At 45.0% G+C, this 16,578-nt stretch overlaps 1 protein-coding gene across 9 annotated transcripts in view; it reads right to left on the reverse strand.

Moving 5' to 3' along the window:
* The window catches only part of Rcbtb2 (RCC1 and BTB domain containing protein 2), a 43,437-nt gene that overhangs the window by 10,314 nt on the left and 16,545 nt on the right, over positions 1 to 16,578 (reverse strand). For all 9 annotated transcript variants that reach the window (XM_028877640.2, XM_028877638.2, XM_028877639.2 and 6 more), the window contains 6 exons: positions 13,176 to 13,331; positions 12,632 to 12,782; positions 10,184 to 10,350; positions 8,358 to 8,516; positions 8,125 to 8,232; positions 6,258 to 6,400 (listed from right to left, as the gene is read on the reverse strand). In XM_028877640.2, coding sequence (XP_028733473.1) covers positions 6,258 to 6,400; positions 8,125 to 8,232; positions 8,358 to 8,516; positions 10,184 to 10,350; positions 12,632 to 12,782; positions 13,176 to 13,331 — 884 coding nt within the window. The remainder of the gene's footprint in view (positions 1 to 6,257; positions 6,401 to 8,124; positions 8,233 to 8,357; positions 8,517 to 10,183; positions 10,351 to 12,631; positions 12,783 to 13,175; positions 13,332 to 16,578) is intronic.

A 16,578-nucleotide genomic window follows, 5' to 3' on the forward strand; every position in this document is an offset into this window, starting at 1 on the left:
CACCAAATACTGGAGTCATACTTCAACGGCATTTCTAACTCGTGAGGATCTATTGGTTACCAATAGGCCTTAAAAATACCATCCTGCTTTGAGTTAAAAATGTAACGTTTTATGCTTAAAAATTACTAACTAATAATGAAGACATGGACCATCTAACCTGGGCCAATAAAGGAAAGCTCAGGGTGGGATGGGTTTCAGCACATAAGCACTTGCTCAGCAAGTGAGCTGCCCGGGGCTTATCCCTGTCACCGAAACCAAACCTTCGGTCACTTTAAAGGGAGAGGGCTGAAAGTCACTCTGGCTTCTATCTGCACAATAAACTCAATAGCTTCTTGTCTTGATGTCCTACTGAATGACCCTCACCTTCTGCATGCTGAGAGGATGCACTATACTGAATGACCCTCACCTTCTGCATGCTGAGAGGATGCACTATACTGAATGACCCTCACCTTTGGTATGCTGAGAGGATGACTATACTGAATGACCCTCACCTTCTGCATGCTGAGAGGATGCACTATACTGAATGACCCTCACCTTCTGCATGCTAAGAAGATGCACTATACTGAATGACCCTCACCTTCTGCATGCTGAGAGGATGCACTATACTGAATGACCTCACCTTCTGCATGCTAAGATATTGTTATTTTGCATCTAGAGATACTATATGAATGACCCTCACCTTCTGCATGCTAAGAGGATGCACTATACTGAATGACCCTCACCTTCTGCATGCTGAAGATGCACTACTGAATGACTACCTGCATGCTAAGAGATCACTATACTGAATGACCCTCACCTTCTGCATGCTGAGAAGGATGCACTATACTGAATGACCCTCACCTTCTGCATGCTAAGAAAAAAAAAATGCAAAAACAAAAACCTCACTTCTGCATGCTAGAGGATGCACTATACTGAATGACCCTCACCTTCTGCATGCTAAGAGGATGCACTATACTGAATGACCCTCACCTTCTGCATGCTGAGAGGATGCACTATACTGAATGACCCTCACCTTCTGCATGCTATGAAGATGCACTATACTGAATGACCCTTACCTTCTGCATGCTAAGAGGATGCACTATACTGAATGACCCTCACCTTCTGCATGCTAAGATCACTATACTGAATGACCCTCATTCTGCATGCTAGAGGATGCACTATACTGAATGACCCTCACCTTCTGCATGCTGAGAGGATGCACTATACTGAATGACCCTCACCTTCTGCATGCTGAGAGGATGCACTATACTGAATGACCCTCACCTTCTGCATGCTAAGAGGATGCACTATACTGAATGAAGCCTGGCTCCAAGAGTCTTGGTTTCATCTAGGGTGGGAACTGAATGGTAAGTGGTATATGCTGGGCCGTGTTTGGTGAAGCGACCAGCAGAGTAAGAAGGGCCTAAAAGGCCAAAATCAGAACTTCCTGCAGCAACCTTAACTAGCTCTCTTCACTTCTACAATTGGGCAATCACACATCACAAAATAAAGTGTCCTGTGGGCTGAGCCAAAGGAGGCTGTAAACAGAAGGAATGAGAGAAATAAGCAGAAACCAACAGAGACAGTTGGTCAGTTCAGTTGTTTTCCCCATCAAAACAACAGGGAAATGAGTGCCTGGGTGACATCAAGTGACCCTTTTTTGCATAAGGATTACAACAGGGAACTTCAGTGTCACGCCATTTCAATGGGCCTGTTTGGGAAATCTGGCTATTGTTATTTTTAATCCTGATTCCTTAGGTTAGATAAATAGCTTACTTTCAGTTCCATGCCTGAAAACCAGCATAAGAGAGTCCATTCGGACCTTTAGCCTCAGACAGGAGTGTGTGCAGGACACAGCCATGGCCTCTGGTCATCTAGTTAACATATCACTTTACATGAAAACGCTTCGTGTAGAGATGGTCTGTTTGAGCTGGCAGACTTCCTAGTCTCTCCTACCATTGCATGCTTGGGTCTGTATGCAACTGATGCCCATATCCCGTGCTCTGCAGAACAGCCTTGCACAACGGGAAAATGGCCCACATGATCTGGCTAGAAAGTTACTATACATTTTTCAACAGATATAGAAAACAGGAGAAGTCAGGAAATGAAATTCATCTAATAGAAGATAAATGTGTCCACTACTCCCATCAATTTACTGGCAGGCTTCCCACCTCAGAGAAGACACAAGGGCCTCAATGCCAGCCATTCAGAGCATCCTGCTTTGAGTACAACACTAGCCCTCAGGCAACAGTAGTTTATACAAGCCAAATCATTTATAGTCTTATAATCAGTTTTATTATCTTTTTAAGGAAAAGAATCAAGGTGGGGAGAGCAGAGTGCACAACTTAGAGTACAGGTAACAGCAGCCACTGTCTTAGAGGCACTGTGGTACAGAAGAAGTGAAGCAAGGCAACCCCAAGGAGCAAGACATCAAGCGTGTCTTCTTCCATGACTATGATCATTTTAGCAGCTGCTGCTGCAGGAGCTACAAAGGCCAACCATGGGAGCTTGCCATCTACCTGGCGAGAAGCTGCAGACCAGAGTATGGCAGTCCACCAGCTCTGCTGGGTAAGAACAGACCTGAGAGCTACCAGGACCAGGAGACTTTAAGTTTGTCAGAGGAACACAGAGCCTGTGAGGTAGAGAAAAACCTAGAGCCAAACAGGAGGCAGAGGCAGGCACAGCAGGGCAGGAGGGAGGTGTTGACAGAGAATCTAGGTGGAACGGACAGGTCAGTCTGGGGCCTGTGAGCCTCAGGGTTTGCTATGAACCACGGTGTCGATCAGCAAAGGCCCGTGAGCTCCATCATGGTCTGATGTGGCGGCTGAATGGAGAGAGCTCTGAACAGGTCAGAGGACAGTGTTCTAGGACAGTGTGCACAACAGACTGTAAGGGAGAGAAAAGACAGCCTGGGGGGCTAGCTGGGAGGACCCATGCAGGTCACCACCACAGCCACGTCCTGTCACCAAGCAGAATCAAGGTAGCCTGGACGACCACAGGCAAGAGGAGTCAGAGGTGGCTCTGGAGTGTGAGCCCTGACCACCCCAACCCCATGGTCCTGGGGCTGAAGCAGCACTGTGGTGGGCTCTCGCTCTCTCTTTGTCTCTGTCTCTGTCTCTGTCTCTCTCTCTCTCTGTCTCTGTCTCTCTCTCTCTCTCTCTCTCACACACACACACACACACACACACAGCTAAGCAGTTAATAAAAGGCTTTTGTTTTTAAGCACTTGAACATCTTAGCTATCAGTAGTGTAATCACAGCTTTTCTGAGTTAGAGGAGGAGTCATACCATACCACCTTCCTGTGAGCATCAGTGAGCTATTCTTACTCTCTTCCTTCTGAGGTCAGGCCTAGGCCGGGTTCCTCTGTGTGTGTGTCCACAAGTGTGCAGTTTGGTTTTGGTTTTGGTTTGTTGTTTTTTAAGAGAGAGAAAGTACACGAAGTTGGGTACTATGGTGGTTTGAATATAATTGGCTCCCATAAGCTCATAGGGAGTGGCACTATTAGGAGGTGTGGTTTTGTCGGAGTAGGTGTGGCCTTGTTGGAGGAAGTGTGTCACTGTAGGGGGTGGGCTTTGAGGTCTCATGTATGCTCAAGCCATGCCCAGTGTCTCAGATCACTTCCTGTTGCCTGTGAGATAAGATGTAGGACTCTTAGCTCCTTCTCTAGCACCGTATCTGCTCACACGCCACCAGGTCCCACCATGATGATAATGGACTACACCTCTGAACTGTAAGTCAGCCCCAATTAACTGTTTTCCTTTATAAGAGTTGCCGTGGTCATGGCGTCTCTTCACAGCAACAGAAACCCTGACTAAGACAGATAGGTAGCTAGATAGCGAAGGAAGAACTAGGAGGAGTTGGGGGAAGGGGAAGAATATAATAAAACATATCAAATCTCAAAAAAAAAAAGAACTCCCGAGGGAATAGAATTTACTTCAGTGCTACAGCCACCTGCAAGTTTTACAGAGACCTCAAAAATAAACAATCAACAAATATTTAAAAAATCCTGATTTTTGTACCAAGAAACACATTTTGAACCTCTCCTTTTCTGGGCTGACAGGCAACAGTGAACGGGTGTAAAGTGAGCTAACCCCCACTGTAGACCCTGGCACATTTCACACTCACTCTGTAGCCAAAGTGAATGGGGAAATGACTACAAGTTCTTAGCGTATGTGTTTTGTATCACCTCGGTGGAATGGCTTACCCCACCACATAGCTTAATGGCTGTGAAATACTGGAAATGAAAAGGCAGAGTGTGAGAAAGAATATAAATAAAAACTGAGAACAAAGAGAGGTTATTCGTGTTGGTGAACAATGGAGAAAAGGCATCCCTGTAGAAAAGGCAAACCCAGAAGCTGACGCCTAGTCATGGCTCTGGAAAGCCCAGGGGACCACTGAAGAGCTCAAGAGGCCACAGAATGATCAGAAATTCAAGGCACGGCTAATTTTACATTACAAGTTATAATATGCCTTTTCGGGATAAACTTAAGAACAAGGACACATGTGCTAAACCTTTTAAAAACGTTTCCTTTTGAGCAGAGAATCATGTAGATGGATTTATTTTTCTTTCACTATGAACAGGCACTAACAACCACAGACTCACCCCTGCCCCACCCAAAATTCAATCCCATTCCTAACTAGGCTTTTCTGGAGAGCTCCACAAGAGTCAGAACAAAGTCAGGACCGATGTGTGAGGCTCAGCCGCTGGGTAGGGCCGGGTGCTGGCGGGCAAGTCCTAGCAGATTCACCACATGCCATCAACTGAGGCCTGACTGATATTGCGCAAGCTCAGAAACTGCCACCTGGAGTTCAAGGCTGAGAAACTGAGGAGACCAGGGAGATCCTTTCAGAATAGCCATCCCTGATGTGTGGGCGGCAGCAAGGGCGGAAGTACACAGGAGGAGCCCAGTGTCTGCGTCCAGAGCACGGGGCAGGCAGCTCGGAGCCCTGCTGAGCAATGTGCACTCCCATGGCTTCCTCCGCTGCGTCTCAGCTTCCGCTGCGTCTCAGCTTCCGGCTCTCGCCCCCTCTTAGTGGCCCACGGTCGGCTCCAGAGTGGACCAGTGGGAAGATGCGATCTCATTCTGGATCAGAGAAAGCAAGGCGATGCCAGCCAGTCTTAGCTGATGAGATGCTAAGGTAATGCGGACGCCCTACGAGGGAAGGGCCCGTGAGTCACTCTGCTGCCCTTGCTCCTCTCTCTGACCTTACGCACTGTGTTCAGGCTGCGTACCAAGTGTCTCTACTGCCTGCATGGGCGGGCTGAGGCATTCTCATAGTTGCCCGGTTGTGAGAAAATATCCCTTCTGCTTTCTTTCACCTCTGTGGATACTTGACAAGGCCAGCAAATGGTAAGAGTCACAGGCATCTATGGACCAGTTCCTGCCTCCACTATCTCCCCTGTTCCCCATTTAAAGAGTCAAAGGTCCTATTTTCAAACTTTTAGCTTTAAAAAAGTGTTTTTTTTCCAGATCTATATAGGTTATGTAAAATTAACCCTGTTTACAGTATGTAAATAAAAATGACAATTTATAAGGAATCCCAATGGGAAAAAAAATCAAAAGAAGCTCAATGTCAGCTAATCTATTAATCCACATATTTATTTAAATCAGATATAAAAAGTACTCTGTGGAATAAAAATAGGCAGAGCACATTAATTTCCATAGTGACAGCACTGCGGCTTGAAGGGGAAGTACTGTACTGTGTCTGTGCCACACGCCGAGGCCAGACGACAGGGGAAAGGCAGTGCCGTGACTGACTGAGGAAGCCAGAGGCTTTCAAGATCACTAGGATCACTTGGAAATGACTCAAAACCGAGATCTCATTTTCTAGCACTTGACTACTCTGCACAGCACAGTCTGCGGCGACGTCAAAACAACGAAACCACCCTGCCCTTCTGACCGGCAGGTCTTATAAGGAGGCGAGAGGCTAGCGTCATACATACCCCACTCGAAACACCAAATTTCCCCAGCCAGCCACAGAAGACAGATCGCAAACACTCACCACCACCTTCCCCTTGAGGATGAGAACTAAAGCAGGGAGAGAGCACTCAGCTGACATGCACAGAGCTCTCCTGACAGTTCACTGCAGTCTGCACAGACAGCACTGGGGGACAGTGACATCAGGCAAGTGACGCAGGAGCGCCATGTCCCCAACAACCCACAAGGCAACTTCAACAAGGAATGAACAATCTGGCTAAAGAGTAGTCTAAGCTAAGAGTGACTTCCCATAATTCCACACTAAAGACCATGGAGGTGATTTGAAATGTCCCCCTTACCTGTCCTTTTCCACAACAACAGGAGTAGGGTAGGACTGGTTACTTTTATTGCCAGTGCCCAACTGGCCATAAGAATTTGCACCCCAAGCATACACTTGACCTTCATCTGTTAATACTAACGTGTGTGCATAGCCACAGGCAACCTAGAAGGACAAAAGACAAATCTTGTCAGGTCTGCAAGTAAAGGGAAATGTTGCACTTTTACTAAGGAGGTTAAGACTAAAATGGAAGCCGAGGAAGGGCAGACTGCCCCTAAGGGCGGACAGCGAAAGAACCAGTACTGTCTGGTAGTAGTGCAGGCCCAGCTGCGTGGCCGGTGCTGCAGAGATCACCCCCAGTTCTTCCGCTGGCTCAGCCCCCCCCCCCCCCTGCAGTGAGCTCTCCAGCAGCACTGGCTTCTCCCAGAGAACCCAGGGCTGTGAGGCCAGGGTAAGTAAGGCACAGACACCTAGTTCTTTCTTCTAGTTATGGAAGGAAAACGTGCTTACTGTGGAAAATGGAGGACAGTGTAAACATCAAAAGCTCTCTGGGGTCGAGAGGGTGTTTCTCTGTGCAGCCCTGGCTGTCCTGGAACTCACTCTGTAGCCCAGGCTGGCTCAACTCAGAGATCCGCCTGGCCCTGTCTCCTGAGTGCTGGTATTAAAGGCGTGCGCCACCACTGCCAGCTTGAAAAGTTCTCAAGACCAGGAATTGAGAAGTTTTTTTCCCCAACTTTTCAGATATAAAAATATGCACTTATGGGGCTGGAGAGATGGTTCAGTGGTTAAGAGCACTGGCTGCTCTTCAAAGGACTCAGGTTCAATTCCCAGCACCCACATGGCAACTCACACCTATCTATAACTCCAGTTTCAGGGGATCTAACACCCTCACACAGACATATATTGCAGGCAACACACCAATGATCATAAAATAAAATTTAAAAAAAAAGAAAAGAAACAGAAAGAAACATGGATGTACAAATTTTTAAGTGGTAGCATATGTAGCTATCTTTTATCTTTTTTACCTAAAGTTACTTTGACATTGCTTTCTCCCCACTATTAAAAATCCTTTGTAAAGCCAGGTAGTGGCAGTGGTGGTGCACTTTTAATCCCAGCTCTTAAGGGGCAGATGGTGGCAGATCTCTGTGAGTTCAAGCCCAGCCTCGTCTACAAAGTGAGTTCCAGGACAGCTACAACTGTTACACAGAGAAACTCTGTCCTAAAAATAAACAAAACAAAAACCAACTTTGTAAGCTGGCTATGGTGGTGCATACATGTCATCTCTGCAGTCAGGAAGCTGGCTGCAGCAAGAGGTTCACAGGTATGGCCTGAGCTAACAGTGAGACTGCGTCTCAAGAACAGCATCACCACCAGTCTCATATTGATGGGCATAGTCTAGCAACTGTTCTCCTACCATTAGATTAGTACATTATACAATGCCTAACCTTTTGATTAAACTTACTTTTCTTACATTCTTCTTAACCATTTTTGTTTATTCTCTCCCCAAGAATTCCTTTGTTAAGATTAAAACTATTAATGCATATTAATGGATTTCATATGACTGAACTAATTTTATATGAGACTTTCTGTTTGGTTTCATAGGAGAATTCTCTAAAGGTGGAATTACATGTAAAAAGGCATGAAAATTTTTTAAAACTGTTGACATATATGCTCTCAAAGATTCTTCAGGAAAGGGTGTGCAACTTCCATTCTTGGTTCAGTTCACAAAACTGATATAGAAACAGCATCTCTATAAACAGGGACACCTTAGTCAAGGCAAAGGGGGCTTTAACCTTTACTTCAACAGAAGCACCAAACCAGCTGAACTTTCCATGTGTATAAGGAAACCGGGACCCAGAGCACTGCACACAGACCACCAGGAGACGTACCCGCTGGACACGGATGCCTTGCAGGGCTGCCACTCTACAGGGGGTTGGCTGGTTACCACTGCTGCCCAGACCCAGCTGTCCATTCCCATTGTAACCCCAGACATAGACCTGGGGAAAGATAAGAACCATCGCAGTCAGCAGTTCAGTGCTGTTGTTGAGAAGCATGCCATGCTTATATGACACTAAGGAGGCAAAGAAAACTTTTGAAACCAAGTATGAAGTAACCTTCCTACCTCTCCAGTGTCCACAACGGCCATGGAACACATTTGTCCACATGCTATGTTCATAACTACTTTATTCTGCAAACATCCAGTGACTCTTCGAGGAATGGGCTGATTAGCGGTTGATCCAGAGCCTACCTGCCCAGAGTTATTATAACCCCAGGCAAATACCTATGTGAAAAAGAAGACTGATAAACAAAACACACCTTTGATAAAGTGTCTCAGCTGGACACTGATATGTGCTCAGGGCATCTCACCATCCTGTCAAAGAGCTTCCCCACTGGTCTCACAATATAGGCAGAGAAAGTATTATTTTATGACGCTTGTGCTATCGCTACAAGAGTAACAATGATCATATAATACAAAATACCTGCCCACCTTACCCATATTTTTCAACATTTTGGGACTTTTTTATTTTGCAAATAAGACCTTTGTTATAGCAATATAAAAGTAATAATGAGTCCTTTTAAGATTTGTAGTGACTGAAGTCCTTACTACATACAGGGAAATGTCATGATAATAACTTGCTACCAAGAATAAGGCTGAGTCTGAGGGGGAGTTATTTTAAACATCCCCGCTTAGCTCACCATAACTACTTTGGTTAGTTTTTTGACAATCTGGCACAAGCTAGATGTGATGGCTATTCTTGGTTGTAAACTTGACTACATATGGAATTAATTAAAACCCAAATTGTCGAACATTTGTGAGAAGTTTTTTGTTTTTGTTTTTTTCTTAATTAAATCACTAGAAGTATGAAGACCCACTTCTAATCTGGATCTTTGAGGTAAGAAGATATACCTTTTATTCAGATCTTTTGAGGTGGGAAGATCCACCTTTAATCTGGGCCACACCTTCTTGCTGGAAGCCTATATAAAGGTCACGGAAGAAGGAAGCAGCAAGCTTTGCCTATTTGCTCTCGCCTCACTAATGAGTATATTCCTCCACTGGCATTAGAGCCTACTTCTTTAGGATTCCAGTATATACTGAAGACCAGCTGAGACTTAAATCCTTGTGGACTGAAAAAATACTGTATTCTTGGACCTTCTGTTGGTAGGCAGCCATTGCTGGACTAGCTGGACCACAGCCTGTAAGCCATTCTAGTAATCATTCATATATATGTGTGTGTGTATGTGTGTGTATGTGTGTGTGTGTGTGTATGTATGTGTATATATATAAAATATGTCTATATCTATAGTAGATGGACAGATAGAGCCCATCTACATATCTATATATATATATAAATCCCACATCTATCTTATTATTCATGTATATACATATATATACATAATGATTAGATATAGATAGATGGATGGATGGATAGATAGATCCCTTTTTAAGTTTTGTTCTTCTAGAGCACTCTGGGAAGAGTTATCTGGGAAGAGAAACTCAATTGAGAAAATGCCCCCATCAGACTGTCTACAGGCAAGTCTATAGGGTATTTTCTTGATTAATGATTGGTGTGGCATGGCCCAGGCCACTGAAGACAGTGCCACCTCTGAGCTGGTGGTCCCAAGAGGTATAAGAAAGCAGGCTGAGAAAGCCAGGAGCAAGCCAGTAAGTAGAGTTCCTCCATGACCTCTGCTTCAGTTTCTCCTTCCAGATTCCTGTCTTGAGTTCCTACTGATTTCCCTTAATGGTGGACTGTAGCCTGTAAGGCAAATAAACACTTTCTTTCAAGTTGCTTTTAATCATGATGTTTTATCACAGCAATACAAAGCAAACTCAATTTTACTGATTTTATTGCCTAGTCATATTTTGGGGGCAGTTAAAGGAATCTATAGAACATATTGTAAAAAAAGAAAAAAAAAAATCAGTGAGTTTATGCTAATTATCCTCACCTCTCCATCAGATGTTAGGACCAAAGAATGGTAAGACCCGCAGGCAACCTCAATGACATGTTTATTTGACAAATTAGTAGAGATATGGCAGGGCACTAAGCCATGATTCGTTGTCCCATTACCCAGCTGGCTATAAGCATTATGACCCCAGGTAAAGACTTCTCCATCTGAAAATAAGGAAAGATGAACAGCCTTCACAACACATCCTTCTCTATAGAAGACTACAACACATCCCTCAGCCTCCACAGACGGAAACTAAGAGTCAGCTTCAAAGGTGGCTCGACTTCCTCCTTCCAAATCCACTTCGTGACAGAATCTATTTGGAAACCCAAACTGCCTTCTACATGAAAGCAACACAATGGAATTTAACTCTATGAAGTTTAAAAATAGCTAGATGATTTCTAATTAAATAAAACACTAAAATAAAACAGAGAAAATAGTACATCAAAAGTCAAGAGTGTAAGGTGCTACTTAACTCTTCTAGATCTTTATTTCCTTTAGAGAAAGATGACCAAATATATTTTAAAATATTTATTGTATTACTTGTGCAATTATAAAAATTCATAGAATATATGTGCAATTTACAGATAAAAAATCATATATACACAAACCATAGCACAATTCCCCAAAAGCCCTGCATATATGTACCCTACCCTACATATAAGAATTTAGCTTTCTGATTCTGAACTTTGAAGAACTAAGTCACATGTATGCTCCCTGTCATCTGTGTTTTCTACATTACGTAGGTTATATTGAGTGGACTTCATTTGATCGTCTGGTTTGACAATCATTTGATAATTTAATTGCTCACTGCGTCTTTCCCAAATCTTCTATGTTGTCTGTAGATCTTTTTTCCTCTGTCGATATTTTGCTTTCTGTAATTCTTTTCTGAGATTCCAACAGCTCATGTTTAATAATCACCGTCTGCCACTCCTGCTGGGTCTCACGCATTAGACCCTACAGGAGTTGGTGGTTTGGACTGAGCTCTCGGTGCCGCACCCAACCACAGTGGGTGCTCACTTTCCACATCAGCAAGCAAGGCTGCGTTGTTATCTGACCTGAGAAACCAAGGTGGGAGGGTGCCAAGCGCCAAGTTCCAAACAGGACAGCTCCAGCCTATAAATCCCCAGCTTCCCTCTGCTGACATCACTTCCCTGTACACAGCCAAACTCCTGCTCAGCTGATGGTAACAGGCACGTTACAGGGGTGAAGCACTGTCCAATGCTAGAACTGCAAGGAAAGGCCAACCACAGTCTGCAAGCTGCACTTTTGCTCTGTCTCCTGCCACATTCACATGCCTGGGCGCCCACATGCTGTGTGTGAAACCACGTGCTGCTGCTCACTGACGCGGACAAGCGGTTTCTGGCGATTCTCCCAGGCTTCCAATGGAGGTGACTTGCTCTAAAAAGGACGTGCATTCACTTCCATGGCACCCTTTGATAAAGTCCATACCTCTAATTCAAGGCCTGAGACTCAGACCATCCAGTCTAACGTGACACAAATACACAGCTGCAAATTCTGGGGAATGGTTTGTTTCATTTCTCTTTTCCTTCTCTGGGGTGCTCCAAGCAAGAAGTTCTCCTGTTCAATCCTTAGGAAGTGGCAAATCCTGTGCTGAGAGTGTGGCTTTTGCAGTCCCAGCCTATTGGAGGTCTCCTATTATACTTCAGTTACACGGGACCTTGACCTCTTGACCTGTAACCTCTCACCTCAAGAGTACAAACTACAGTTCAGCATCAGCTGGGCAGATGGGTACCTCAAAAGCAGGCCAGCTTTAGTCTCCTCCAGCCTCACGTGAACTATTCCTGTTTCCTCACCTTACCTGACGTTGCCTTCCCTTAACTGCTAGGTCATCACCCCAACCCCAGACTTCAGCTGTCTGTCTGTCTGTCTGTTTTTAAATGAAGAAATGGTCTGAATCATCTTGCCTATTACTGGAAACTCCCACCCAAATTGTCAGAACTTATACCTCAAAGGCGTAATTTAATTCTAATTCTGTGTAATATCTGAGTTCACGATGCAGCCAAGAGAATGTTTTCTCTATATTACTAAAGCAAACTTCTATCAGCCACTTACTCAATGTAAGAATTACAGAATGCTTAGAGGAATGGCAGAATCACCATTTGGTCTCTCAATATACAGGCCAGGAAACTAAGAAGTGTAGGCTTCCTAAGATCCAAAGCAAGCAGAGTTCTCACACTTACCGAGTGGGGAATGGAAAGGCTGTGTGCACTGTCTTTCATCCGTTGGGATGCCGTGTGTTAAACTACCATTCTCTGCTGCTCAAGTGCAGCCATACTCCATGTTCCCAATGTATGGCCAAGCTCACAGAGCAGAGCCAGCAACTCTGGCTCAATCAGAAAGTTTGCTCTCCATTTTCAGGGCATCCTGGTCTTATTTCTTAACAAATAAGCAATACCCTAAACCTATCCATTGAGTTCCTATTACCTGTTGTTGCAAGAACAATGTGTGGGCCACTCCCATAGCCAAGGCTGGCTATCTTTTTGCCAGTTAAAGAGTCCAGTCTCCGAGGCTCAATGGTGCTCTGAACATCACCTACGCCCAGACAGCCACTGCAGTTTGTGCCGAGCACAAAAATCTGTGGACAAAACACTCAGTTCAAGGAGGCAAATTTCCGGAAAGTCTGTAAGTTAACTCAAGCAACCTTCCTAAAGGAAACTGCCTTGTTACAGAATACATAAAAGTTGGCTTTTCAGCCAAGTGGTGGGAGCGCATGCCTTTAATCCCAGCATTTGGGAGGCAGAGGCAAGTGGATCTCTCTGAGTTTGAAGCCAGCCTGGTCTACAAAGCAAGTTCCAGGACAGTCAGGACCACATAGAGAAACCCTGTCTCGAAACAAAAAAAAAATTGCTTTTCCATACTTCTGTTTGAAGGTTTCATTCCTTTATCCCCCTCCCCCACACACATACACAAGGTACTTACAAACCCATTACTAAAAACACAGGTGGTTGAATTTTTTCTTCAAAGTTACCTCATCGTTGACAGTAGTGTATAAAACTTCATTGCCAGCACTGCCGAAGACACAAGCCTGACGGATCGACTGCAGTTCTTCCTCAGAACAAAGGGAAAAAATTGGCCACTTTCCCACATCTAACATCTTCAATGATGACAGGGTAGCCTGTACTGGCTGAAAGGAACAAGACTTATGTACTGAGACAACCAATTAAAACACCAGAAAGCATTCCTTGACTCTGGTTTCTGCAGAGTGAACTGGCTTCAAGAGGAACGACCCACATCTGCCGCTGTCTGTTGCTGAGAACCACTCAGAGATGTAGCCCATGGGGGCCGGTGGCCTGGGCAAAATGAGATCTCAAAGACAACCAACGCATCCAAGCCTGGACCTTGGCCAGCTGAATGGTAGCAACACACTAAATAGTGGCTATGGTTTGCATGCGGCTGCAGGAACAGGCTGGTTCAGCAAGTACAGGCTGGAGGAAGGAGGGTGGCCACTGCATCTGCTGTCCCTATGGTTCCTCTAGCAAACAGATGTGGGGTTCTCTCGGGGGAAGGATAGGAGACTAGCTAACAGTGTAACACATATGCATTCTGGCTAACAGTATAGTTCTTAGGTCTTATAGCAAGGTTGTCCCTCAGGGAGACCTGGCCTTCCCTTCATTCAAGGGGTTTTGGGTCTGTAAACTGGCTCCTCCGAAAACTGACTGATGGGCCTTGGATCCCCATTACTACAATCAAATGTAGCAATTCTTTCCTTTGTTCTAGAGTTTTGTGCATGTATAGATCAGACAAAAACTCATCTATTTCACCCCAGGAAACACCATTATTGATTTGCCAGTCCCAAAGTCCAATGTGAGAGTCATGCCATCATAAAAAACTCTTTCCCTGTGCTGCCCATTATGGGTCAGGCCATTGTGGGCATCGCTTTGCCTATGATGCCCACTATGGGGGTAAGCATGTTCATCTTGCCTTTGGTGATGTTTTGCTGCCTCCTGGCTCCTGCTGCTCTGGGGCCCATTAAGTGCATCATATTTAATGCATCCAACTGAGCAGCAGCATCTGGCCAAGGAAAAGGGCGACAACAAAGCCCTTCAAATGTGCTGACATCCCTCCCACACTTTGGTATCTTACAGTATTGGTGAAGGGCATGTCTTCTGGGCCTGCACATTGTGGAGGATTAGGTTTTACGAGGGAATCCACTCCAGCATTCCAGTTTCCCTACACTGTAAAATTCCTTTATCAACAATAAAACAAGAATATCAGTCCCATTCTCAGTAGACCACCTTTCCCCAAATAGTTCAACTAACCAATCAAATAGATCCTTGGTACCTTTTTTTAAAAAACTGTGCAAGGTTCAATAGTAAACCTAGAATCTCTATTCAATGGGCTCATAATGACAAACTCAGCTTGATTCATTCTATATTCCTCCTACCATTATCCCACACCCTTAAAGTCCATTGCCACACACACTCTCCAAACTTCTGCTTGAATAAGTTAGCAAGCTCATTAGGTTCTCCTGGTGCAGTGCACCTCCTCATGGACCACATGTTCAGCTTCCCAAACACCCACTGGGAGGCAACAACCAGTAGTTACTCAGTCTACAAGGTGTGGACTCAGTAGTCCCAACCAGACACTGGAAGCACAAGAAGTTCCTGGAGAACCAGTGGTCCCCAGTCCATGATGGAAGCTTGGAAACCCTGGTTCTTTTCAGGGAAGGACTCAGCAGCAGCAGTGGCAGGACAAATCAACTTGGTGGCAGAGGGAAAGCCAAGGAGCACAAGGGAAATAGCTCTTTATCTAGTCTGCTACCTGTAGATGCCACCCACTACCAGGGTGGGCCTTCCCACATCAATCAAGGCCATCAGGATGCTTCTTCAGGTGAGGCTTCCTACTCAAGTGATTCTAACATGTGACAAGTTGACATTCAAACCAACCACAGCATGGAGGACCATCTAGGTAGCTTACGTGCTCATTAGCACCGACAGCCACAGCTAGCTGGCAGAAACAACTACGTGTGTTAACACTTTTGGAGACTCAAAAGTCGCAAGTCAAGGTATCAGCTAGTTTGTCTTCCAAGAGCTGTCAGGGAAAGGTCTAGTCCAGGCTACCCTTCTTGGCTTGCAGAGAGCTCTCTTCCCTCTGTCTGTCTGCACTGCCTGCCTTGTATGTGGATCTGTGTCCAATATTCCCCTTCTGATAAACACACACAAGTCAGCCTGGATTAGGGCCAGCTTTAATGACTCATCTTAACTAAGCTAATTACTTCTTCAATGACCTAGTCTCCATATGAACTGATTGCACTCTGAGGTCTTGGTTTTGAACTTAGGCACATAATCTTGGAGGGCCATGAAAACCTCAACAGTGCATGATAATTTCATGATCGTGTGCACTCTCCAAAGTGGTCTTCAAAGACAGTTGTTATTTATCTGTACAATGGAGACACTTACTTAGGAGACCCTCAAACAGCGGGTGTTCCCTCCTCCTAGACCCTAGGTTAGGCACAAACCACATCCAAACACCTGTTTTCACAGAGAGATCTTTGCCTCAGGAGGAGAGGAGATTGCCAAATAAGGGAACAGACCTTGGTGGCCAGCTTTAAGGATGTCATCTAATGGTTTAGCAAGGCAGTGGGAATGGGGGAGAAGGGCAAGGCCTGCCAGAGCCATGTCTGCCTCACTTGAGATGGCCAGAGTCCCTTCATTTAACTTTTGAGTTTTAAAAATATGCACATATTTTGTAAATATAACAGCTCTTATACCATCAAATGGTATTTTTAAGTATTTTCCAGAAAAATACCAAACTCATATTTAATTTAAAAGAGTAAAGATTTTCTGGGCTCTTTCTCACTAGCTGTTCAACAAACCTTATTAAGAAGATCTGAGAGGCCAGCCACTTGCTTGCTTCCGGTCTGAGAAAGCATTTATCCCCTTCACCTTGGACGCCAGCTGAGGCTGTCTGGGCTGACCTGCAAGCACCCATCCTCATTACTGTGGTACTCTAGGGCTTTTACAGACTGTCTAGCACAGTCCTGAGCAAAGAACCAGGGGCAGCCTCCTTCATCACCACACCATTGCTGTTGTGAATGACGGCAAGTATACAGTCAATTCTGATGAAAACTGTCTAAGGGCCGGGGGGTGGTGGTACAGGCCTTTGATTCCAGCACTTGGGAGGCAGAGGTAGGTGGATCCCTGAACTCGAGGCTAGCCTGGTCTACAGAGCAAGTTCCAAGACAGCCAAGGCTATACACAGAAACCCTGTCTTGAAAAACCAACTAACCAACCAACCAAATAAACAAAGAAACTGTCTAAAGGGTGGCTCAAAGTCCCTATGTCCAGCTCTCTTACCCATGTCTCCCCATGCAAATCTCAAGTCCCTATGTCAAGAATGATAGGTCCTACTTTCACACCTGGGACAGCAGC

The sequence above is a fragment of the Peromyscus leucopus genome, chromosome 9, assembly GCF_004664715.2.
Source record: "Peromyscus leucopus breed LL Stock chromosome 9, UCI_PerLeu_2.1, whole genome shotgun sequence".
In the NCBI taxonomy this organism is placed as follows: Eukaryota; Metazoa; Chordata; class Mammalia; order Rodentia; family Cricetidae; genus Peromyscus; species Peromyscus leucopus.